This window comes from Anolis sagrei, chromosome 2 (assembly GCF_037176765.1).
Source record: "Anolis sagrei isolate rAnoSag1 chromosome 2, rAnoSag1.mat, whole genome shotgun sequence".
Classification (NCBI taxonomy): Eukaryota; Metazoa; Chordata; class Lepidosauria; order Squamata; family Dactyloidae; genus Anolis; species Anolis sagrei.
In genome coordinates, this window is record NC_090022.1 from 2,814,977 (window position 1) to 2,839,589 (window position 24,613).

Sequence of the window (24,613 nt, forward strand, 5' to 3'; positions counted from 1 at the left end):
AACAAAGCCATTTTGAGTTAGTTCTCACAGAGAAGCCTTTCACACAGGACATAGAACGAAGTGGCTCCTGTAGAAAAGCTTCGTCTTTTACAGCTTGGCCGAGGTTATACAGCCCTACGGCTTGGCCAGGAGACATACAGCCACAGCTTGGCTGAGGGACTCCAGCCGGCCATCACAGCAACCTGAACTCCTTCTTTTTCCCTGGAGGTCTACAAAGCTCTGTTGAGGCAAGGGTCACTCGCAGAAGCCAGACGCAGTTGGTACCGGGTGCAGGGGCTCCACGTCAACAGAGGCAAGTACAGACTGCCCAGATTAGAAGCTAGGATTTCCCCATCGGTTAGTTACAGTTAAGAAGACAGTGCCTGTTCCTAGTGGACAAGATTGAAAGAGCCTATAGACTGTAAAGAAAACCGTTAAAGTACCTGTTTGTTCCGGTTTGTTCCTTAATAAAAGAACTTTGTTGGACTTACTTTAAGCATTCTAAAGACTCTGTTTGGGGGAATCTAAGGGCCTTTATTCTGAGGCAGCCCCGGCGTCCCGTTGGGCACAGAGAATTTATGTCCTGTGTACAGTCTAATGTACAGGCCCAGCGTGCGACAGCACACCAACCAAAATCTTTTTTTCTTGCTGTCGTGGTTTTTGGGGCTGTTTATGGGGTTATTTGGGGTGCTGATTCAGAAAATTGCATTAGATCAACCACATCAGCTCTAGATTATCAGGTATGGCTTTCTGTGGGCGAGCAGGTGGCAACTACTGGAGGGCATATGTTCTATATTCCATCGTGGAATATGTTGACTCCATCTCAGTTTCCTGGTCAGATGTTGATTCTTCATGATTGGTGTTAGCCTTGTGTTGACTTCCTTCTTAACATTGTAAAAAAAACTCTTATTATTGTCACAGTTCTTATCCCAGTTTACCTTTTCAGTTCTCATTAGCAGGTTTTAATTATAATCCAGCAAGCAGGTAAAGGCTCAAAAAGCCACGCGGAGGAAGAATCCCTGCAGCCTCAGAAAAGTTAGCGTCTGCCCTTCCAAGGAGGAGAAGAGCCTGCTTCCCCTTTGAAATCCTATGTCTGTTCCCTGCAGGATTCAAGAGTTTGTAGTTGAGAGAGGCCCAGGACCCCCCTGGCTGAGGATGAGAAAGGCCCCTCCCTGAATACCTTGCAGTGTAAGAAATCACACATAGAGAAACTTTGGGCACCGTCCCCTTTGTACCTGAGAAAGGATTGATCATTATTGGGCAAGTGTCAAAGTATTTGTCATCAGGCAATGGGCACCTTCCCTCTTCCCCTGGGTTTCCTACAGCACTGTGGCTGATTTCCTACAGGGGTGATTTGAATGCAATATTCCTGCTTCTTGGCAAGGGGTTGGACTGCATGGCCTATGAGGTCTCTTCCAACTCTTTGATTCTATGACTTCTTTTTCATGTTCCATGACATCTTTCCCCGTTCAACTCCTGAAGAGATTTTCCTCTCATTTGTTTGGCAGGTAACTTCTGATCAAGTTCTGCGAAGAACACCTTGTGAGAGCTTTGCCCGAGGAGTAAGTCCAAAGTGACCTCAAGATACACAGCAATGACAACAAGACAAAATAAGTTCTAGAAAAATACATTTCACACTACATACCTGTGGAATTAAGAGAGGGGGATAAGATTGTGCTGAAAAAAGCTATGGGAAAGCGAGCAGAAGGCTACAGCAATAAAAAAAACTGTGCTGTTCAGGAGATTGTATCTGTGAACATCTGGCATCATATTTGAATTATAAATGTAAAAGAATGGCAAGCCCTCTACCTCCCTATCCTCGATCTGTCACAGGGCAGAAGTTACATCAGTGTATGGAGTGTGGAAAACAATTTGAAAAGAAAAGTTCTCTTACTGTACATGAACGGACCCACACAGGGGAGAAGCCATATCAGTGCATGGAATGTGGAAAGAGCTTCAGTGAGAGTGGCAATCTACGGTCCCATCAAAGGATCCACACAGGGGAGAAGCCACATAAATGCATGGAATGCGGAAAGAGCTTCAGTCAGAGTGGCACTCTACGGTCCCATCAAAGGATCCACACAGGGGAGAAGCCACATATATGCATGGAATGTGGAAAATGCTTCCGTCGCAGTGGCAAACTATATTCCCATCTAAGGACCCACACAGGGGAGAAGCCATATCAATGCATGGAATGTGGAAAATGCTTCAGTCGCAGTGACAAACTATATTCCCATCTAAGGACCCACACAGGGGAGAAGCCACATAAATGCATGGAATGTGGAGAAAGCTTCAGTCAGAGTGGCAATCTACGTTCCCATCAAAGGATCCACACAGGGGAGAAGCCACATATATGCATGGAATGCGGAAAGAGCTTCAGTCAGAGTGGCCATCTACGGTCCCATCAAAGGATCCACACAGGGGAGAAGCCATATCAATGCGTGGAATGTGGAAAGAGCTTCAGTGACAGTAGCACTCTACGTTCCCATCAAAGGATCCACACAGGGGAGAAGCCATATAAATGTATAGAATGTGGAAAGAGCTTCAGTGACAGTAGCACTCTACGTTCCCATCAAAGGATCCACACAGGGGAGAAGCCACATAAATGCATAGAATGTGGAAAGAGCTTTAGTCATAGTAGCACTCTACATTCCCATCAAAGGATCCACACAGGGGAGAAGCCACATAAATGTATGGAATGTGGAGAAAGCTTCAGTCAGAGTGGCACTCTACGTTCCCATCAAAGGATCCACACAGGGGCGAAGCCATATCAATGTATGGAATGTGGAAAAAGCTTCTGTCGCAGTGGCACTCTACGGTCCCATCAAATGACTCACCCAGTACAGAAGCCATAGAAGTGCATAGAATGTGGAGAAAGTTTCAGGCAGAGTAACTATCTCGATTCCTTCCAAATCTATCTACATTGCTTTCAAAGGAGCCACATCGTAGAGAGGCCATATAAATGCACGGAATGTGGGAAGAGCTTTAGAGGATGTTCAGCATACAATAAACATCACGGAACTCATGCGCCGCTAGAGACCTGCCTTTCAGTTTCTGAGCTCTCTGTAAAAAAATATTGGAAGGAAAGAGGAAGGCCGGCACCTGGCTCTCTCTCTCTCTCTCTCTCTCTCTCTCTCTCTACCATGGACTAGTTTGTGTGGCTTTGGTCGACGGCTACTGGGAGCAGGTCTCACTCAGAAGGGGATTTTTCTCCGTATTGCAGCAAGCTCCGAAGGGGTTCCCCTCGCCTCCTCCATAAGAAACCCTTCACAGGCTTCTAGGGTGATCTGTGGAGGTTTGCTGAAAGGAGCAGCAGCTGAGATCTCTGGAGAAAAAGGTTCTGAAGAAGAAGAGCTCTTTGGTAGCAGAGAAGGTCATCTCTTCATACCCTCGTCTTACGTCTTGGCTCTGTTGCCCCTCGGTTAGAATTTTGGTCTCTAGCCATGTACCTGTCACCCTTTTCTGGACTTTGTTGTATCCTGAGTGGTTGATTATACATTCTAGACTGACTTCTGGTTTCATTTATGAACCAGGACGTTGTTTGTATGCCTGACCTTCTGGCTTGACTTTGGGACTCTGAATTCGGTTTGTACCCTTGCTATTTTATCAGCTCTGTTGAATGAACTCCTGGCATGTGACTCTTGGACTGTAACCTTTCTTCTTGCTCCTGACCGGGATCTGCAGTGCTCTACAATTGGACAACTGACCTTAATCAACTTGTCTTCATTGTTACTCCAACTGTGTTGCTGCAGTTGTATTATTTTACCAGGACTGCTGCAATGGGTTAAACCCTTGTGCTGGCTGAACTGCTGACTTTGTTGTGGAATATACGTTACCCGAGATTCATTAGAGTGCTTTTGGAGAAGGAAGAAGATGGAGAGACAGCATGTCTGATTTCCAGGCGTTTATTCCTATCTCTGCAGAGTATGGGGTGTACAGCAACCAAGGGGCTGACACCTTGGAGGTCTGAATCACTTCAGTATTTATAGCATAATATCAACCTTTCCACACATGCGCAGGAAGAGTCCGACATTTACACAATACAATCATTAATAGGCGTTTCCATATATAGTTGCCAAAAACATCTTTATCAGGTCTTGGCAGCCACGTTGTGAACCCAAACATCTGCTTGATTATGTAACTTATCCCAACCTTCACCCGTTACCCGAAGATGACACTTATAAGTGTAATGCCTTACATCTCTAATTGACTTCTAACTTTTATATGCTTATAACATAAGATTTTATCAAGGCAATCTCCTTTAGTTAATTCAGCCTTATAACTTCATTATAACGTATTTCTTAATATGAAGATCATGAAGGAAATTACTTAGGATAAAGCTTTTCTGAAATTGCCTGCTATTTACGTTAAGTGGTCAGAGGATGGCGCTCTCTCACCATTTGACCTTAGATGTTCCAAGTCTTGGCTCGATACTGTTGATCTCTTTGTCCTGCCAAACTTCTCTTGTTGACTTCATATCTAAGCAAACATCGGCTACAGCAAACACTTCTGACTGACCAAGGTCCAGTGACGATCAATAACATCTGTAGGTTTCTCAGGCATGAGGAAGTTCCCTCTTTAGAAATTGTCTTTTCCTTTCAAAGGATCAGGTGAGAACTTAAATCTTCCATTTTATTCTAAATTATTGTGATTTCCTTTTATTATTATTTCTGCTAATGGCTGCCACAACTTGAAGTTTGGTGGTTTGAATCCGCGAGACAGAGAGAGCTCCCATCTGTCAGCCCTGGCTTCCCTGTGCGGTGACTCAAGAGAAGCCTCCCAGCAAGATGGGAACACATTAGGGCATTCCCTGGGCAATGTCTTTGTATATGTCCAGTTCTCTCACACCAGAAGCGACTTGCAGTATGTTCTCTATTTGTTTCTGACACTGTAAAAAAGTCGGACTGAAGACTTGTGAGTAAATATGGTCTAGGTTTATCTTGTGTTTGTTTACTAAACCTCGGGCTTTATACCGGGAGGGCTCTGGAACGCGAGACCATGAGTCTTGCTTTGTGTGTACTTATCGCTGCTTAGAGTGAACCCCTTTTCTGTATTTGAGGCTGTTTAATGATTTTAAACCCAAAAGTAATTTTTCCCCACACACGGATAGTATAACCATCAGGGCATTTGAAAAGGTGGTTGAAAGAGACATAGAGAGATTGTCCCGGAACAAAATTTACACCCATTCCAACATGACATCCATAGAAATGAATACCATAAAAAGATTGGCCAACATGAAAGGATACATCTGGAAGAAGGCAGATAAAGGAGGAGCAATAGTTCCATTATACGAAACAGATTACGTAAAAGAGGCAGAGAGACACCCAGGAGACACTTCTTTCTATAAACCTATCACTAAGGATCCTACAGACAAAATACGTTTTTTAATCTGAACAGTATGTACAGAAGGACTCACTTTAGGATGCATCTCCGATCAGCAATTTGCATTTCTGCCAAACAAGAATCCCAGAATTCCAGTGTTTTATGTTCCACGTAAAATACACCAAGGAAACATACCTCCTCCAGGGAGAACAATTGTATCCGACTCTTCCTCCATCCTGGAACCCCTAGAGCAGTTTTTGGGTTATTATTTACAACCATTTGTACCCCTCGTGCAGTCTTATATTAAAGATACTAAACATTTCATAAAGATCATAGAGGACCTTACCATACCACCACAATCCATCTTAATGACTCTGGATATAACATCGTTATATACCAACATACCATTAGATCAAACTAGAACAAGAATTTTGGAATTACTAAACATACGTGAGCCCCAAACACCAGCTTCTCATATTTTAATGGATTTGTTAGACATTGTCCTGGAATATATTTTTTTCAGATTTAAAACCCAATACTATCTACAGATTTTTGGTGTCGCAATGGGAAGTCCTTTGGCCGCTTCAGTGGGAAATCTTTTTATTTCAAATTTGGAAGAAACCCACATCCTACATGACACCAAAAACAGCGTTTTTTTTACCACATATTCTATACGATGGCAGGCTTATCGATGATATTTTTTTTAATTTGAAAATCAAAAGAATCTGCAATTTTCTTTAAGTACTTGGCTTAACACAATACATGATAACACCAAATTCACTGGTAACCATAGCCATACAAATATAAACTTTCCAGATGTCATGGTATATAAGAAAGCCAATAAGAAAACCCACAGATAAAATTCCATCATGCATTGCAACACCTACTACCATAATGCTGCAAGTTGCTTCTGGACGCTTCTGGAATGAGAGAATCAGCCATCTAGGAAGACGTTGCCCAGGGGACACCCAGATGTCTTGCGATTCTGTGGGGAGCCTTCTCTCATGTTCCTCCAAGTGGCCAGCTACTGATCAAAGGACATTTAATAGAATGCCAAGTTTGCAAACTTTGTGCTTTGTTTTTTCTTTGCTTGATTGGTTTTTTTATGCAATACAACTGTTTGGTTCGCTCCTGCATGATAAATAAATGCCACCATCATAGTTTATTTATTTATTATTTCTGGTACTTTTACCCTGCCCTTCTCAACCCCAAAAGGGCGGCTTACAGAACAGGCAGAAATCGATGCCTATAACAATTACACATAGTATACAAAAACATAAAAGTTAAGTTCACAGATGGAAATGATTTACTAAGCGATATGGTGAGGAAACCTAATGACCGTATTATATGGCCACTTAGGTTAACCACATATTCTCCACACATCAGGAAAATAATTAGAAAGCACTGACATTTGGTCAGTGACACTCCAGAATGCAAGAATGTACCAATGATAGCCAACAAACGAACCCAGAATCTTAGGGATATGACGATCAGATCTGACTTCACAACCCCCTATACTATCAGCAAATCTAATCTTAGGGGCCACACGAGTTGCGGGCACTGTGCATATTGCATTCAATCTCTTAAAGTAAAACAGTTCTCACACCACACAATGCAACTCAACATACAACTTTGTAGTTTCATCAACTGCAATACAGAGAAAGTGGTGTATGTCATACAAGGTCCATGTTCACTGCTATATGTAGGCATGACCTCCAGACCTTTAAAAATTAGAATTCTTGAACATAATCTTGCATTAGAAATAAAGTCATTGGCTCTACTCTTTATTCCCATTTCAGTGAAAAATCCCACACACACACTAGCTTCAGATTTTGCGCTTTTTAAAAAAGGTAACCACACAACCCCATCAAGACTTTAAAAGAATTTCCTTCAGAGGGAGGCCTTTTGGATATGCAGGTTATATACCATTTCCATTCTGTAATTGACCTGTATCTCTCTAAGGGGAAACTTCTCCGTGGAGTTTTGCTCGCACTTGAAAATGTTTATTATGGATGTTTTTCTTGATTGAATAACTGATGCTTTTATAGATTTTGCCCATGGTACTGATACAATAATACTCTTACTGTGTATGATATCAGTGTTATAATTGGTTTAGTTATTGAACAGTTTAACACTTCTGCATTGATACATAGATACATCTGTTGCTTTCTATTTTATACTGTTTAATCCCCACCTTTGGCAAAGGGTCCATTGGGATGCACAGCACATCTCCCTAACTGCAGAGAATGGAAGACAAAGAATGATGACAAAGGCTGATGAAGATTCATGAATTAGTCGAGATGGACAAATTAACTGAATTGATGAAGTATAGAACAGCATTTAAAGGAACAGAGATAAAAAATCATATAGTGAGTGAGAGGCTCATAGACTAGTGTTGTCTGTTAGTTTTGCTCTTATTGTGCAAGGTGTGTGTCCTTCACTTTACATTTGTTAAGTAGTACTTTTGTTAAAAGTACCAAAATTATAATTTGTGTAAAAAACATTAAATTCCAAAATTGTAATTTGTGTAAACATGCTTTGTTTTGTTTTTTGTCTTTGGATAAGAATCTTTATTTTAAATAAAGTATGCTACATCCATTTAGGAAGCTGCATACCAGAACATACATACAGGAAACAGGAAGGAACAGGATCATAGATAAACATTACTAGAGAAGGCTTGAAGACCCTCCCAACTTGTGACCTCCCTTTTTGCCTTGATGATGGGAAGAGGGGTCTCACCTTTATCAGTCATCTCCCCCTCCCCTTTTTAATTCTTATTTCGATCTTAACAGGGAATTGACATGGTATCCGGTGTCGTAATCCATTCTCCCGCCCCTCTCTGCCATTCTCCCTTCCGCCTGCCTTTCCTTCCAAACCACAGATCTCTCCTCTCTCTGGGCTCTCAAGGCGAACATGAGCCAAGCGTGTGATGCAGCAGCTGAAAAAGCCAATGGGATTCTGGGCTGCATCCAACGGAGTCTAGTGTTCGGATGGAGGGAAGCCATGATGCCTCTCTGTCCTGCTGATATCGAGCTCTTTTGTGGGGGTCTCTCAGCGAGAGGGATCCCTTAGGACCGCCCAAAAGGGTCCTCGAACCTCGGTGAGTCCAGCGAAGCCAATCCAAAGAAGACGAGAATATTTAAAAATTAATCTCACCGGAGGCGGAAGAGGTTCAGTGACTGAGGCGTTTATTCTGCGATTCAGCTGAAAAGGATGCGATTGTAGTGATGATTCACATACAAGCATGATTTTACAGAATTTTCCAAGAATTTTATAGGGTTCAGACAAAGGGAAACAGTTTCAAAAATCCCGCCCGCCCTCTGCCGGCCGGCTTCGCTCTGATTGGCTGGCCGCGGAACAGCTGGGAGGAGGCTTGGTGGCACGCCTCGCCTCCTATCCAATCAGAGGGCTCCGCCGCCTCTAGGGGGCCAATCAGCGCCTTCCTAGCGCCTCGGAAGATGGACCAATCGGCAGCCAGGAGGCGGGACGAAGCCTGACAAAGACTGAGGAAATGACAGCCTTAAGGGCATCCGCCAGCTGGAATGTAAGGCTTTTGTTCTCACATGGCGGGGTGTCAGATAGGGGAACAATGAGCTTCCTGGTCTGTGATGGGATTTGGGTGGAAGTATGAAAAGAAGCTTTCGGCGATATCGGACCTCAAAAGGGGGGATCAACAATATCTAAAATGAGTTAATCAGTCTTTTCTTCCTGAGTTTCTGTTGACTCCCCCTCGCCTCACTGTCTGCTCTGAAAGTCAGGATCGGGGAGAAATCAACAGCACGGCCCATGCAAATGTAAACAAGAACAGTTTCGGGAGGACAAAGGAGTTCCTCTCTACGACAGTAATCCCCAAGTCACATTCTTTTTTGGGGCAAGGGTCAAAGGGAAAGGCGGGAAGGGGAATCAGAGTACATTCCATATGATATTTCATTATATACATTCCATACATTTCATATATTTCATCCCATATATTTCATGTATTTCATGAGCAAAATCCCATCCCCATCCCCAGCAAAGTTTATTAAAAACAGTTGATTTATTTTATCATATGAAGAAATGCATAGTCTTCCTAATGAAGGCGCGTGGAGGCTGAGGCTGCTTGTCCTTCAAGGCAAGCCTGGTCTGAAGTTCGTGTCCAAAGATGCAGCAGGAAAACAGTCCGGGACATGGGGCAGAAAGTCAGTAGGAGAGGGCAAAAGAGTCTGAAGAGGATTTCCGGGTTGCAATTGATGGGGCAATGTCCTTTGGGAAACTACATCTCCCTGGTCAGAGGCCGGGGCCCATGCCTGGCCGCCTCCCCGGGACTCCTACGGGCGGCCGCAGTGGGTCCCTGGTTGCTAGATCCAAATGGGAGCGAGCACTGCCGAGGAGAAGCGAAGAGCCCGGCCAAATTGACAATCAGCTGTTTCTCTGCAAGATAAAATACTCAAACAAAACCAATTTATTCCCGGGTGTAGGAGCCCAAAACGAGAAAAAGGAGATAGCAGTTAGTCTTAGGATTAGTTACAGAAAAATACAAAATTGGAACGGCGGCTATCCGCCATTTTATGTATTTTCGCGGATAAGGGGGTCTGTAATGGCGGTTTCCGTATCCGCAGTTTGAACGGACGCAGATTCGGGGTCCCGGGAGCGCCCGGAGGCGCCTCCCGCGGGCTCACGGCTCTCCGGAGCCCGGAAAAAGGTTTATTTTAGTGTTGTTATAAGTTGAGCCAGGAAAGATACAAAAGTATCAAGCGGAGAGACAAAAAGCTGCAAGTTTCAAGTACCTTTATTAGGGAAATGATACAAAGTAAAGGGAAGGGGAAAGCAAAGGGAAGCTGCAGGCATTCCTGGTTTTGAGTTGGCTGCTGGGGCACATTTCATCAGTTGGTCCCAAAAACTTGATCCAGGAACTGCGGAACTCTCCGCTGCGGTTCACATCAATGTAAAGGCGGGACCCCCCACCGCGCTCGGGCTCACTGCCTTGGTTAGAGCTCACCTGGAATGACCCTGTGTCCAATTCTGGAAGAAGCAAAGGCCACTAATCAGCACGTATGTCCTCTCTGCCAAAGACCACGTGGATCCAGAACACTTCTCTACAATCCAACGGCAGCAATAAGGATTGTGGGCATTGGCTCTCTTGGGTCCCATTCCCAACAGGGTCAAAACATCCTCGAGCAAGAGCTGCCATTCACAGTGACCTGAATATGGTCAAGCCAGGGCAGGCAGGAGATCCCTGTTCCTTTCCACACACATAGACAGTATATTTAGGATGCCATGAGGAAGAGGGGCTTTGCCTTCAGGCTTTGGGAGACCCCTTTCTCTGGGACTCCAGCTCCCAGCATCCCCAACCCTGGTGCCAGGCCTTTCTGCAGGGACGGTGGGAGTTGTAGTCCAAGGGGGGGCATTCCCTCCACTCTCTGCAGCGGGGATTCCCAGGCCCCAACCCTCCCCCTTGCTCACTTCAACTCCCAGAAGCCTCAGCTGCCTTGAGCCAAGGTCGGGGATTCTGGGTGATGGACTCCCAGGAGGGGGGAGGAGGACTGAAGGAAAGAAGGAAGGAAAATAGGAACGAAGGAAGGAAAAAAGAGGAAGGATGACTTGACCAGCTGTTAGGATCTCTGGGAGTTGAAGGCCAAAACATCTGGGGACTTGCAGGTTGAGAACCACTTATGTAGACCTTGCATATACCAAAAAAACATATTGGAGATCCAAATACATTGTATTGTCATATTTGTTCTCTGAGTTGTGTGTAAATAGAGGGGAGGGGGAACAGGGGCCTTCACCATACATTTGAGACACTACGAATACAGCAGACCCCAAAATATAATTCTATACATGTATGAAAGGTTTGGGGTTCCCTTGCCAGGTCCTCCCGAGGCTTTCGGGTGTGTCCAAAGAGTGGAACTATGTTCCCTGGATCTCTCCCAGCATCCCCTTCCTCGTCTCCTGAGCACTCAGAACCTGGCCAGGCCACGAGATCCAAATACATTATATTGTTGTATCTGTTCTCTGTGGCTGGAAAATCAGCTCCCATATATTGGCACTTTTATAGCATAGTTTTATATGGGGGAGGGGGAGTATATAAACTATTTCTTAGTAATATTGTGATGAGAAACTAACGGTGACAGTTCTGAGCTACACGTTTATAGTCAACACTCACAAAAGTAACAAAAAGTAGTATTTGGGTCAGTTAATGATGATCTATGTGGTCTCTTCCAACTCTATTATCATATGATTCCAATATCAGTCACTTTTGCCATCAACTTCTGGTCGATACACATCCCATTTTATCATACAGTCTCTTACTTGCTCATCTTCCATCTGAAATGTAAAAAAAATATATGTATTTTACCAATATTACCAATTATCTGTTCACAATCTGTGCGTAACCGACCCTTTTTGATTAGTGAGAGCTTCATGTTAAACTCTTCTACCCCAATTATGTAACTTCAAAGAAGGAAACACCCTAGGCGCCATGTATTCTGCCACACATAGGTTCATATAATGCAGTTCACAGCACTTAAACTATATTATAGAGTATTGCAGACGGGGCCTAGTTGCAGAGGTTGTCTAAACGGTTGTTGACATGGAGGCAGCCTTAGCTGATCACAAACCTTCTGATGCCGTGGATGATGATGTCACAATCGGGATGAGGTTCAGGTCTGAGCAGAGATGGCAGCTGGGAGGGAGGGAGGCTGGGCACTTGCAAGACTTCCAACTACGGCCAAGTTGTTCCTTTGGATCAGTTACAGATGCAGTTATATGCGGCTTGACTACACTACATAGAAAACCCAAATTTACCTTGGATTCAATCTAGAGTTTGTCTGCTATGCACATGTATTTTTGGTGAGTATTCTAGGTTTTCCCGGTTGAATACTATTTTGCCCCATTTAGGCAAAGTCTGGGGATGCTCCTTCTTGCCTATCACAGGGGAGTCTCATTCTGACATTAGCAGACTCGATTGGTGACAGACAGGCAGTCGCGCAGAGCTCCATGGCCCCCAAGAAATGGTGGCGGGGACACAAAGGATGATGTCCCAGTGTGGCCAAATTGGAAATATGACATTTCCTTTGTGATGTGTCTGATCCGTTTTTGGTTAATTGACCCGCAATTGGGGAAAGAAGGAACCTTTCCCAAAGTTTTTAGTGCTTTATATTTTAGCAAAGTGGAAACATTTGGCATCTTTGACATTCATTGTTATTGAATAGAACAGAAATACAAACACGCAAGCAAGCAGAATAAAGACTCTAAAAAGGAAGAGGAAGAGACAAAAATGTGGTTCTATGTGCAAAACTAAATTACAGCAAGTAACAGAACTCTAAGATGATCATCCTAACAAATGCAATCCACACTGCTAAAAAGGACAATGGAATTACTCTGTGAGATGGAGCCCCCAGCCAGTGGCGCAAAGGGTTCAACCTTCGTGTCAGCAGGACTGCAGTTTGGGAACCATACGCCTTGTGCAGTGGACTCAAGCCCTTCCCTCCTTCCTTTCTTCCTTTCTTCCTTCCTTCCTTCCTTCCTTCCTTCCTTTCTTCCTTCCTTCCTTTCTTTCTGCAGGAGCACAGCTTGGACTACAAGCCCCACAAGCACCACTGCACCCAAATCATCTTGAAATGAGAGGAGAAGGCCATGGTTGAAGGAAGGCAGGCTGAACCGTCCTCTTTTTTTCTGTTTTTTTATACTTCCTACCAGTTTGAAATCCCAAAGACTTAAGATGTGTGTTCAGTTGTGGCAAAAGTCTGACTGTTCAATCCCCCTCCCTCCCATCCTTTCCCCTCCCCCTCCCTCCCCTTCCCTCCCCTCCCCTCCTGGTTCCCCTCCTTCTCCCCTCCATTCCCCTTCCCTTTTCCACAACATCATCCTGCCACTCTTCAGCTGCCTACTTGCAGAATTCAAGTAATATATCCTTCTTCGAAGAAATTTGAGAGCAGCTGAAAAGGAAGAGACTAAAAACAAAGAAAACCAGAGTATTTTACTATTGAAAGCTGATGTTGTGTCCCCTGAAGTCAACATGGGAGCAACCCATGCACAGAAACAGACCTTCCTTCTGAAACGGTGGTTGCTGCTTGCAGTGTGGAGGGATGGGTATGTCGTTTTTGTGATGTGTGTTGGGGAATGCATTTCCTTTTATTGTACAATGCACAGCGACAATAAAGTTATTCTATCATTCTAAATACTTTAAGGTGTCTATGGTTATTGGACAATTAAGTGAGAGGTTGCCAATGTGCTTCTGATACCTTGGTGTATATATGTGGGGGATTTGCTCTGAAATGACCCTGTTTCTGGAATGACTGAGGACTTTGTGCCTTGCATTCATTGTTGTTGTTGTTTTGTTATTTTTGGGTTTTTTTGTCGTGTCAGGAGCGACTTGAGAAATTGCAAGTTGCTTCTGGTGTGAGAGAATTGGCTGTCTGCAAGGACGTTGCCCAGGGGACACCCAGATAAATTGATGTTTTTATCATCCTTGTGGGAGGCTTCTCTCATGTCCCCGCATGAGGAGCTAGAGCTGATAGAGGGAGCTCATCCGCCTCTCCCCGGATTCGAACCTGCGACCTGTCAGTCTTCAGTCCTGCCGGCACAGGGGTTTAACCCACTGCGCTACCAGGGGCTCCTTGTGTTCATTGTTACTCCCACTGTGCTGATGCAATTGTATTATATTAGCCGGACTGGCGCAATGGGTTAAACTCTTGTGCCGGCTGAACTGCTGACCTGAAGGTTGGTGGTTCAAATCCACGAGACAGAGTGAGCTCCTGACAGACACCCTTGCTTCCCATGCGGAGACGTGAGAGAAGCCTCCCAGCAGGATGGTAGCACATTCAGGCATCCCCTAGGCATCGTCTTTGCAAATGTCCACTTCTCTCACACCAGAAGTGACTTACAGTATGTTCTCACTTCTTTCCTGACACGATAAAAGAAGGTGGACTCAAGACTTTAATTTTCTTATAAGCAAATATGGTCTTGGCTTATCTTGTGTTTGTTTAATAAACGTCAGGCTTCATACCAGGAGAACCCTGGAACACGGGACCATCCGCCTTGCTTTGTGTGTACCTATTTATTTACAGTATTTGTATTCCGCCCTTCTCACCCCGCAAGGGACTCAGGGCGGATTACAATGTACATATACATGGCAAACATTCAATGCCATAGACACACAACATATATAGACAGACATATATCCCTGACTGGACTGACCTTGGGGGAGCTGGGGGTGGTAACGGCCGACAGGGGGCTCTGGCGTGGGCTGGTCCATGAGGTCACGAAGAGTCGGAGACGACTGAACGAATGAACAACAACAACATATCCCTGCTTAGAGTGAACTCCTTTCCATACTTGAGACGGTTTAATCCCCACCGTTGGCAAAGGGTCCATTCGGATACACAGCACATCTTCCTAACTACAGAGAATGGTGACAACGGCTGATGAAGATTCACGTCCATCAGTTGAGATGGACAAGTTAACTGAATTGATGAAGTATAGAACAGCATTTAAAGGAAATAGAGATGAAAATCATAGAGAGAGGCTTATAGACTAGAGTTTGTTGCCCGTTAGTTGTTGCAACCGTGCCAGGCACAGAAGACAAAAGGTGATCATGCCACAGATCCAGAGGGTCACGTACCCATTCCAAAGGCTCATTTATTCACCTTTGCTTAGCCTTTTTTTCTGCGGGAATCCTAGATCTCTGGACACAAAAGGTCAGGTAAATAGTGCAAAACATCCCTACTGATAAAGGGATTGTCTATCTGTCAATCACACACAAAAGCGATTCCATGTCTAGGCTGGGAGAGCGCTAGAGGGATATTTACTGATGGTCCTGGACTCTCCGTTCCCAGGGTTGGATGTACATAGAGGGTATGGGGACCAGGTGCCTTCACCATACATTGGAGACACTCTGAATACAGCAGGACCCAAAATACCCTTCCATACAATGAATGCAAAGCTGGGGTGAAAATGGCTGGAAGAAACATTCACAACCTCAGATATGCAGATGACACCACTCTGATGGCCGAGAGCGAGGAGGAGCTGAGGAGCCTTCTAATCAAGGTGAAAGAAGAAAGCGCAAAAGCCGGGTTGCAGCTAAATGTAAAAAAAAAAAAAAAAAAACAAGATTATGGCAACAAGCATGATTGACAACTGGAAAATAGAGGGAGAAAATGTGGAGGCCGTGACAGACTTTGTATTTCTAGGCGCAAAGATGACTGCAGATGCAGACTGTGGCCAGGAAATCAGGAGACGCTTCCTCCTTGGGAGGAGAGCAATGTCCAATCTCAATAAAATAGTAAAGAGTAGAGACATCAGACTGGCAACCAAGATCCATTGCCTAGTCAAAGCCATGGTCTTCCCTGGAGTCACCTACGGATGTGAGAGCTGGACCTTCGGGAAGGCTGAGCGAAGGAAGAGAGATGCTTTTGAGCTGTGGTGTTGGCGGAAAGTGCTGAGAGTGCCTTGGACTGCGAGAAGATCCAACCAGTCCATCCTCCAGGAAATAAAGCCCGGCTGCTCATTGGAGGGAAGGAGACTAGAGACAAAGTGGAAGTCCTTTGGCCACATCATGAGGAGAGAGGAAAGCCTAGAGAAGGGAATGATGCTGGGGAAAGTGGAAGGCAAAAGGAAGAGGGGCCGACCAAGGGCAAGGAGGATGGACGGCATCCTTGAAGTGACTGGACTGACCTTGAAGGAGACCCTGGGGGTGGTGACGGCCGACAGGGAGCTCTGGCGTGGGCTGGTCCATGAGGTCAAGAGGAGTCGGAGACGACTGAACGAATGAACAACAACATTTCTGAAAGGTTTGGGGTTCCCTTGCCAGGTGGTCCTGAGGCTTTCAGGGACTTCCAAAGCGTGGAATTATGCGCCCTGGATCTCTCCCAGGATCCCCTTCCTCATCTCCTGAGGACTCAGGACCTGGCCAGACCACGAGAGAAAGGTCCTGATCCATCTGGGTTGGAAAGGGAGAGGCCTCTTGTTATCCAGAGGAAATCAGTGTCCTGGCCACAGAGTCTCTGGGTTTTTGCATTCACCGAGTTTTCACATTATCAGCCACTGATTTTCTGCATTTTGCTGTCGAAGGCTTTCATGGCCGGAATCCCTGGGTCGCTGTGCGTGGCCGTGTTCCCGAAGCATTCCCGCCCACACCTCTCTATGGCAGGCATCCTCGGAGGGGTGAGGCCTGTGGGAAAGCAGGCCAGTGGGGTTGACATATCTGTGGGAAGCCAGGCAGGAAGCAGCCAGGCTTTGGACCTGCAAGGCTATTCAATGCGAATGAATGTGATCAATAATAATAATAACAATTAAAAAAAACTTTATTTATACCCCGCTACCATCTCCCCAAGGGAGTTGGTGCGGCTTACATGAGGTCGAGCCCAAAGTACATCAACAGTAAAAGCAATAAGAAAACAATACAACAGTTAAAGTCAACCTCATAAACAAAAGTAAACAATAGACAATACAGTCACAGCCAGCATTTAAAACCTATGGAAACATCCACGCTTGCCTCCAACAGACAGGAGTTCATCCTCTCTCCCACCCTGGGCATCACTCCACAGGGATGTATGTGAACTCTACTCGCCCAGCTTGCAAGAGGCCTCCCTCCCAACCTCTGGGGATGCCTTCAGCCAGAGAGAGATGGAGGGGGAATGTCAGGAGAGAGTGCTTCTGGAACCTGGCCAGGCAGCCCGGAAGACCATTCACAGCAACAACCCAGGGGTGCATGTTGTGTCTGTGAGAGAGAGAGAGACAAAGACAGAGAGAGAGAGAGAGAGAGAGAGGTCTTCCCTCTCCCTCCCTCCCCAGGCTGGGCCAGGAAGGAGAGAGAGAGAGGGCAGGCCCCTTCGGGAGGAGGAGCTGCAGCCTAGCTCTGCCTCCCTCCCTCCTTCCTTCCTGCAGTCCGGCTCCTTTAAGGCCAAGCCCCGCGCCGGGCGGAAGTAGGGCTTCTGGGTGACGTCACGGCCAGGCCAGTGGAGACCGAGGGAAGGGGGGGAGGCCTCTGCGGGCGGAAGTGAGAGAGAGCGGCGCTTCTTCCGGTTGGGCCTAGCCGAGGGAGAGGCAGCCAGGCTTCCCGGGATCAGTGGAATCCTCCCGCGTGGGAGTGGAAGGGGAGGGGAGGAAGGCCTACTCGCGAGTGTGGGAGGGAGGGAGGAGCAGGAGACTCCTCGGCAGCCTGTCCCCTTCCTCGGCCTGGGATCCCCTCAGAGAAGAGGAGGAAGAGGTAGGCCCGAGGAGGGAGGGAGGGAGGCCCGAGGAGGCCTGTGCTGGGGAGTGGGGCTCAGCCTGGGAATCCGCCTTGGGAGGGAGGGAGGGAGGGAGGGAGGGAGGAAGGAAGGAAGGAAGGAAGGAAGGAAGGAAGGAAGGAAGGGGGGCCCCCTCGGGAGGGAGGGAGGGAGGAGGAGCCCACAAACACACCTCCAGGCAGGCAGAGAGAGAGAGAGATGGGCAGGCAAGCAGGCAGGGGTGTGTGTGTGTGTGTGTCAAGGGAACTCAGGGCTGGCCACACACTCCTTTGGGAAGGGCTCCTTTCCTTCCTTCCTTCCAGAGTGGGCTTGAGGGAAGGCAGGGGGGCCCTGCGAGGGAGGGTTGGGCTAGGAGTGCCATTGCAGTCTCCCTCCCTTGTCTCCCTCCCTTTCTTCCCTTAACCCTTCCCTTTCTTTTTTTCCCCTTCCTCTTTCACTTCTTCCTCCTTTCCTTCTTCCTCCTCTCCCTCCCTCCTTCTGCTCTTCCTTCCCTGCCCCCTTCCTTCCTCCCTTCCTTCCTTCTCTCACCCCTTCCTTACTTCATTCCCCCCTTCATCCCTTCCTTCCGCTCCTCCTTCCTTGCTCCCTTTCTTCCTTCTCTCACCCCTTCCTTACTTCATTCCCCCCTTCATCCCTTCCTTCCACTCTTCCTTCCTTGCTCCCTTCCTTCCTCCCTTTCTTCCTTCTCTCACCCCTTCCTTACTTCATTCCACCCTTCATCCCTTCCTTCTTCTCTTCCTTCCTTGCCCCCTTCCTTCCTCCCTTTCTTCCTTCTCTCACCCCTTCCTTCCTCTCTTCCTTCCACTCTTCCTTCCTTGCTCCCTTCATTCCTCCCTTCCTTCTCTCACCCCTTCCTTACCTCATTCCTCCCTTTCTTCCTTCTTTCTTCCCTTCTCCCCCTCCCTCACTTTTTTCCTTCTCTCCCTCCTTCCTTACTTCATTCCGCCCTTCATAGCCATGTATAAATATGTGAGAGGAAGCCACAGGGAAGAGAAGGAGGGAGCAGGCTTGTTTTCTGCTTCCCTGGAGACTAGGACGCAATGGAACAATGGCTTCAAACTACAAGAGAGGAGATTCCATCTGAACATGAGGAAGAACTTCCTGACTGTGAAAGCCGTTCATCAGTGGAACTCTCTGCCCCGGAGTGTGGTGGAGGCTCCTTCTTTGGACGATTTTAAACAGGGGCTGGATAGCCATCTGTCAGGGGTGATTTGAATGCAATATTCCTGCTTGTTGGCAGAATGGGGTTGGACTGGATGGCCCAGGAGGTCTCTTCCCACTCTTTGATTCTATGACAGTCAGCCTTGATTGCGCTTCGCTCTGGGAACCATCCCTTTCCTTGAGTTCCTGAAATTTGTCCCCCATTTTGAGCCCCTTGAAGAGGGATTGGGCCAGGTTCAACCGATTCGTTTTTAAGAATTCTGTATTTAATTCAGTTTAGTATCTAGACCTTGTGGATTTGACTTGCTAGGCTCTGAATGCCACACGCACTTGACTCTTCTCTCCATTTGCTTCATCGCTGCCAAGGAGCAGGTTTGGCTCGGCTACTTGAGAGGGGACGCTCCAGAGCCACCGTGTCTGTTGCCTTAGGTAGTTCATGATTTTGGTGTCTTCAAAATTATTCACTCTCATTCTTTCATTCAGTTTCATTCAAACCATATATCATATCAAATCTGCACGTTATATTTCTTGTGACAAGCGGATGGTGAATCCTGGGTGGCATATGTTGTTCTGTGTCAGAAAGTAGAGCTGATGTGTTCTCTCCAGTGCAGTTTTCTGAATCAGCACCCCAAATAACCAAACCAAATCTAATGTTGACCAAAAACTGATTTGTAACCCTTTGGGTCCTAATGTTGGAGAGGGGTCCCTGGCCAAAGTGGCCCCTGGTCCCAAAAAAGGTTGGGAGCCACGGCACTAGACAGACGGCACAAGGGATTGCAAAGGGAAGCCTAGGCAAGCCATGGGAAATTCAAACAGGGACCCCGCAGGGATGCCCGCTCTCGCCTCTTCTATTCATAAAACTTCTTACAATACTGTTAAGGGACATCAGAGGTGAGGAAATGGTTTCTGGAAAAAGGACTGAACAGGAAAATATAATTTTATTATGAGAAAAGAGTAAATATAGAGAGGTCTAGAAGGTGAAGCATATGATTATAGCTTTCTTTGTGATGAGATTGGAAGAGACCAGAAGTCACCTATCTTCCCCCCCTTTTTTCTCCCCCCCCCCTTTCAGTAAAGGATGTATAAAAAATGAGGGTGCAGCTAGAAGCAGTGTTACATGGACATGAAGTCTGTATAGATATGAGCACCCATGGAAACCAGGAGGGCCTTCTCTTCTGCGATCTCCCCATGATGGGATGCCCTCCTCTCCAAAGCCCACCTGGTGCAGAGGTTGATGCAACTCCAGTCTCCAGGTCTACATTCTCATCCCTTTCCTTTCAAATGAATTACAACTCATAAACCATTAATAAGAAATGTTTAAAGTAGTAATACCTAAACAATTGTGTTTCGGGAACAAAAGCTCATGTTTTAAAGAAGCACATTTTTCAAAACAGACACACCACACTGTGGAGCTGGAGGTAATCCGTGAAGCCTGGGGTGGCTGCAACACATCCACCGCTCCCCATTCATGAGCAAAGGAAGGGCGGGAAGGATGTCAGTGCCTTCGGGAGGCAGGAAGAGGAGGGCAGGGGGGCCTGCAAAGACAGGAGGGGAGGGTGGACTCAAAAGGAGAAGGCCCAAAAAGCCACGCGGAGGAAGAATCCCTGCAGCCTCAGAAAAGTTATGAGTCTGGCCTTCCAAGGAGGAGAAGAGCGTGCTTCCCCTTTGAAGTCCTGTGTCTGTTTCCTGCAGGATTCTAGAGTTTGTAGTTGAGAGAGGCCCAGGACCCCCCTGGCTGAGGATTCAAAAGGCCCCTCCCTGAACACCTGGCAGTGTAAGAAATCGCACACAGAGAATCTTTGTGCCTGTCCCCTTTGTACCTGAGGAAGGATTGTTCGTAGTTGGGCAAGTGTCACCAGGCAATGGGCAGCTTCCCTCTTCCTCTTGGTTTGCTACAGCACTAGACTTCCTCTTCGTGTTCCATGAGATCTTTCTCTGTTCAACTCCTGAAGAGATTTCCCTCTCATTTCTCTGGCAGGTAACTTCGGAACAAGTTCTGCGAAGAACGCCTTGTGAGAGCTTTGCCTGAGGAGTGCTGTAAGTTCAAAGTGACTTCAAGATACACAGCAATGACAACAAGAAAAAATAAGTACTAGAGAAATATATTTAAGGCTACATTCCTGTGCTGTTAAGGGAGGAAATAAGATTTTGCTGTAAAAACAGAGGCTTGGGAAACCAAGCAGAAGGCTACAGCAATACAAAAACTGCTGTTCAGGAGGTTATATCTGTGAACCCCTGGCATCATATTTGAATTATAAATGTGAAAAAATGGCAAGCACTCTACCTCCCTATCCTCGATCAGACACAGGGAAGAAGTTACATCAGTGTATGGAGTGTGGGAAACAATTTGATTGGAAAAGTTCTCTTACTGTACATGAACGGATCCACACAGGGGAGAAGCCATATCAATGCATGGAATGTAGAAAGAGCTTCAGTCGGAGTGGCAATCTACGTTCCCATCAAAGGACCCACACAGGGGAGAAGCCATATAAATGCATGGAATGTGGAGAAAGCTTCAGTGAGAATGGCCATCTACGTTCCCATCAAAGGATCCACACAGGGGAGAAGCCACATAAATGCATGGAATGTGGAAAGAGCTTCAGTCAGAGTGGCAATCTACGTTCCCATCAAAGTATCCACACAGGGGAGAAGCCATACAAATGTATGGAATGTGGAAAGAGCTTCAGTCGCAGTGACACTCTACGTTCCCATCAAAGGATCCACACAGGGGAGAAGCCACATAAATGTATGGAATGTGGAGAAAGCTTCAGTCAGAGTGGCAATCTACGTTCCTATCAAAGTATTCACACAGGGGAGAAGCCATATAAATGTATGGAATGTGGAAAGAGCTTCAGTCAGAGTGGCCATCTACGTTCCCATCAAAGGATCCACACAGGGGAGAAGCCATATAAATGTATGGAATGTGGAAAGAGCTTCAGTCAGAGTGGCCATCTACGTTCCCATCAAAGGATCCACACAGGGGAGAAGCCATATCAATGCGTGGAATGTGGAAAGAGCTTCAGTGAGAGTGGCCATCTACGTTACCATCAAAGGATCCACACAGGGGAGAAGCTATATAAATGTATGGAATGTGGAAAGAGCTTCAGTGACAGTAGCACTCTACGTTCCCATCAAAGGATCCACACAGGGGAGAAGCCACATAAATGCATGGAATGTGGAAAGTGCTTCAGAGAAAATGGACAGCTTCATGCCCATCGCAGGACCCACACAGGGGAGAAGCCATATAAATGCTTGGAATGTGGAAAAAGCTTCAGTGAGAGTGGCATTCTACGCTCCCATCAAAGGATCCACACAGGGGAGAAACCACATAAATGTATAGAATGTGGAAAGAGCTTCAGTCACAGTGGCAGTCTCTGGTCCCATCAAAGGAAGCACACAGGGGAGAAGCCATATAAATGCATGGAATGTGGAGAAAGCTTCAGTCGCAGTGGCAATCTTCGTTCCCACCAAATGACTCACACAGTACAGAAGCCATAGAAGTGCATAGAATGTGGAGAAAGTTTCAGTCAGAGTAACTGTCTCGATTCCTTCCAAATCTATCTACATTGCTTTCAAAGGAGCCACATCGTAGAGAAGCCATATAAATGCACGGAATGTGGGAAGAGCTGTAGAGAACGTTCAGCATACAATAAACATCACGGAACTCATGCGCCGCTAGAGGAGACCTGCCTTTCAGTTTCTGAGCTCTCTTTCAAAAAATATTGGAAGGAAAGAGGAAGGCCGGCACCTGGCTCTCTCTCTCTCTCTCTCTCTCTCTCTCTCTCTCTCTCTCTCTACCATGGACTAGTTTGTGTGGCCTTGGTCGGCGGCTACTGGGAGCAGGTCTCACTCAGAAGGGGATTTTTCTCCGTATTGCAGCAAGCTCTGAAGGGGTTCCCCTCGCCTCCTCCATAAGAAACCCGTCACAGGCTTCTAGGGTGATCTGTGGAGGTTTACTGAAAGGAGCAGCAGCGGAGATCTCTGGAGAAAAGGGTTCTGAAGAAGAAGAGCTCTTTGGTAGCAGAGAAGGTCATCTCTTCATACCCTCGTCTCCCGTCTTGGCTCTGTTGCCCCTCGGTTAGAATTTTGGGCTCCAGCCATGTCCCTGTCACCCTTTTCTGGACTTTGTTGTATTCTGAATAGTTGATTATAAATTCTGGACTGTCTTCTGTTTGAGAACTCACAGCATGTTGTGAATGAGAACTTACTGCTTAATGTTTGTTATAGATGTTTTTCTTGATTGAATAATTGATGTTCATATAGATTTTGCCCATGGTGTTGAGACAATAATAATCTTAGTGTATGTAATGTATGCATTGTGTAATTCAGTGTTATAATTGATTGAGTGATTGAACAACTTAACACATTGATCCATAGATATTGGTTGTTTTGTACTGTTTAATGGCCAAGGGTCCATGAGGAGACACAGCACATCTCCCTAACTGCAGAGAATGGAAGACAAAGAATGTAGGACTTTGTAATAAAAGTACCAAAACTATAATTTGTGTAAAGAACATTAAAGACCAAATTTGTAATTTGTATCAACATGCTTTGTTTTTGGTTTTTGTCTTTGGATAAAAATTGTCTTTTTTTAAAAAAAAATAAGGTGTGCTACATCAGTTTAAAAAGCCAGTGTGATTTTAGGCTGTCCCAATGGGAGCGTGAGGGTTTTAGTGGACGTTTTCGTGGACTCTCTTCTAGACGTGGATCAGGCCTCCCCTGGAATCACCCTGCGTTCTGTTCTGGGCAGCACCATTCCAGCAAGATTGTGAGACGCTAGAATCTCTCCAGAGAAGGGCGATAGGGAATGGCTGAGGGAGCTGGGGATGTTTAGTTTGGAGGAGGAAAAAGGCCGAGAGGACAGGAGAGCCAATATTTGGAAGGATGTCCCATTGAGGAGAAAAGGGCCAGTTGTTCCTGCTGCTCTGGAGACTAAGATATGACACAACTGATTCACGTTGCAGGAAAGAACCTTCCACCTAAACCGTAGGAAGCATTTCCTGATGGGAAGAGCTGTTCTGCCCTGGAAGCATTGTCCCATCTCAGGAGCCCCCCTTCCCAAGGCCTGGCCTTCCACCTCCTGGGGACTCCGTGTCCCAGAATCCCTGATCTTGGGCCAAGGCAGCTGAGGCTTTTGGGTGTTGGAGTCCAAGAAATCCTGAAGGAATCCAGTTTGGGAATCCCTGCTGAGGATTTAGAAAGAAACAAGGAAAATGTGCATTGAATATCTGCCACCACTTTAAAATGTACTTGTCACTTCTGATCAGTTATATATTAACTAAGCATGTCTGTTTCCATTGGGATCTTTCAGATGCCGGAAGTAAATTCGGGTGTTTTTGACATCCAAACGGGTTCCAAGTGCTATAACTCCCATCATTCCCTAGTCCATGGCCAGTTGGCCAACTGTCAGAGGTTGTGGTGGTGCCCCCTTCTGCCAGGAAGAAGGAAGTTGGACCAGATGGTCCTTGGGGTTTTCCTCCAACTGTAGGAATCTATGAAAATGAGGAATTGGTTGATAATTGGTTTCTTCTTTTGGTTAATATGAGAGAAGAACGTTGCAAAATTACCATAAATGGGTAGATGTATGAATATGCCTGGAAGTTGGGGGGGACGGATCCCGTTACCTTATGTCATTCCCTAAACAATTCAAGGAGGTTGCTCTTTGTATTGTCGAAGGCTTTCATGGCTGGAATCACTAGGTTCTTGTGGGTTTCTTCGGGCTATATGGCCATGTTCTAGAGGCATTCGCCTGCATCTATGGCAAGCATCCTCAGAGGTCGTGAGGTCTGTTGTTGCTCTTTTGTTTAGTAATGTATTTCCTAAATTCTTTTTTAAAATTCCTAAAAATCAGCGTATCATCTAAACATTCTGAAATTTGGTATGCTAACAGCGGAGGATGTGTTGTGCCACTGTTTCATCAGGATCGCTCAAAAACGAGGGAG

General features: G+C 46.1%; 2 protein-coding genes across 2 annotated transcripts in view; both read left to right on the forward strand.

Moving 5' to 3' along the window:
* The window catches only part of LOC132766384 (zinc finger protein ZFP2-like), a 37,379-nt gene extending 29,614 nt beyond the window's left edge, over positions 1–7,765 (forward strand). The window contains exon 2 of the mRNA XM_067463271.1: positions 1,488–7,765. Within this exon, the coding sequence (XP_067319372.1) occupies positions 1,773–2,834 (1,062 nt within the window). The 5' untranslated portion in view covers positions 1,488–1,772 and the 3' untranslated portion in view covers positions 2,835–7,765. The remainder of the gene's footprint in view (positions 1–1,487) is intronic.
* The window catches only part of LOC137095993 (zinc finger protein ZFP2-like), a 146,353-nt gene that overhangs the window by 101,234 nt on the left and 20,506 nt on the right, over positions 1–24,613 (forward strand). Inside the window, exon 2 of the mRNA XM_067463275.1 lies at positions 20,650–23,216. Coding sequence (XP_067319376.1) covers positions 20,940–22,169 — 1,230 coding nt within the window. The 5' untranslated portion in view covers positions 20,650–20,939 and the 3' untranslated portion in view covers positions 22,170–23,216. Of the gene's footprint in view, positions 1–20,649 lie in introns of the transcript that reaches the window.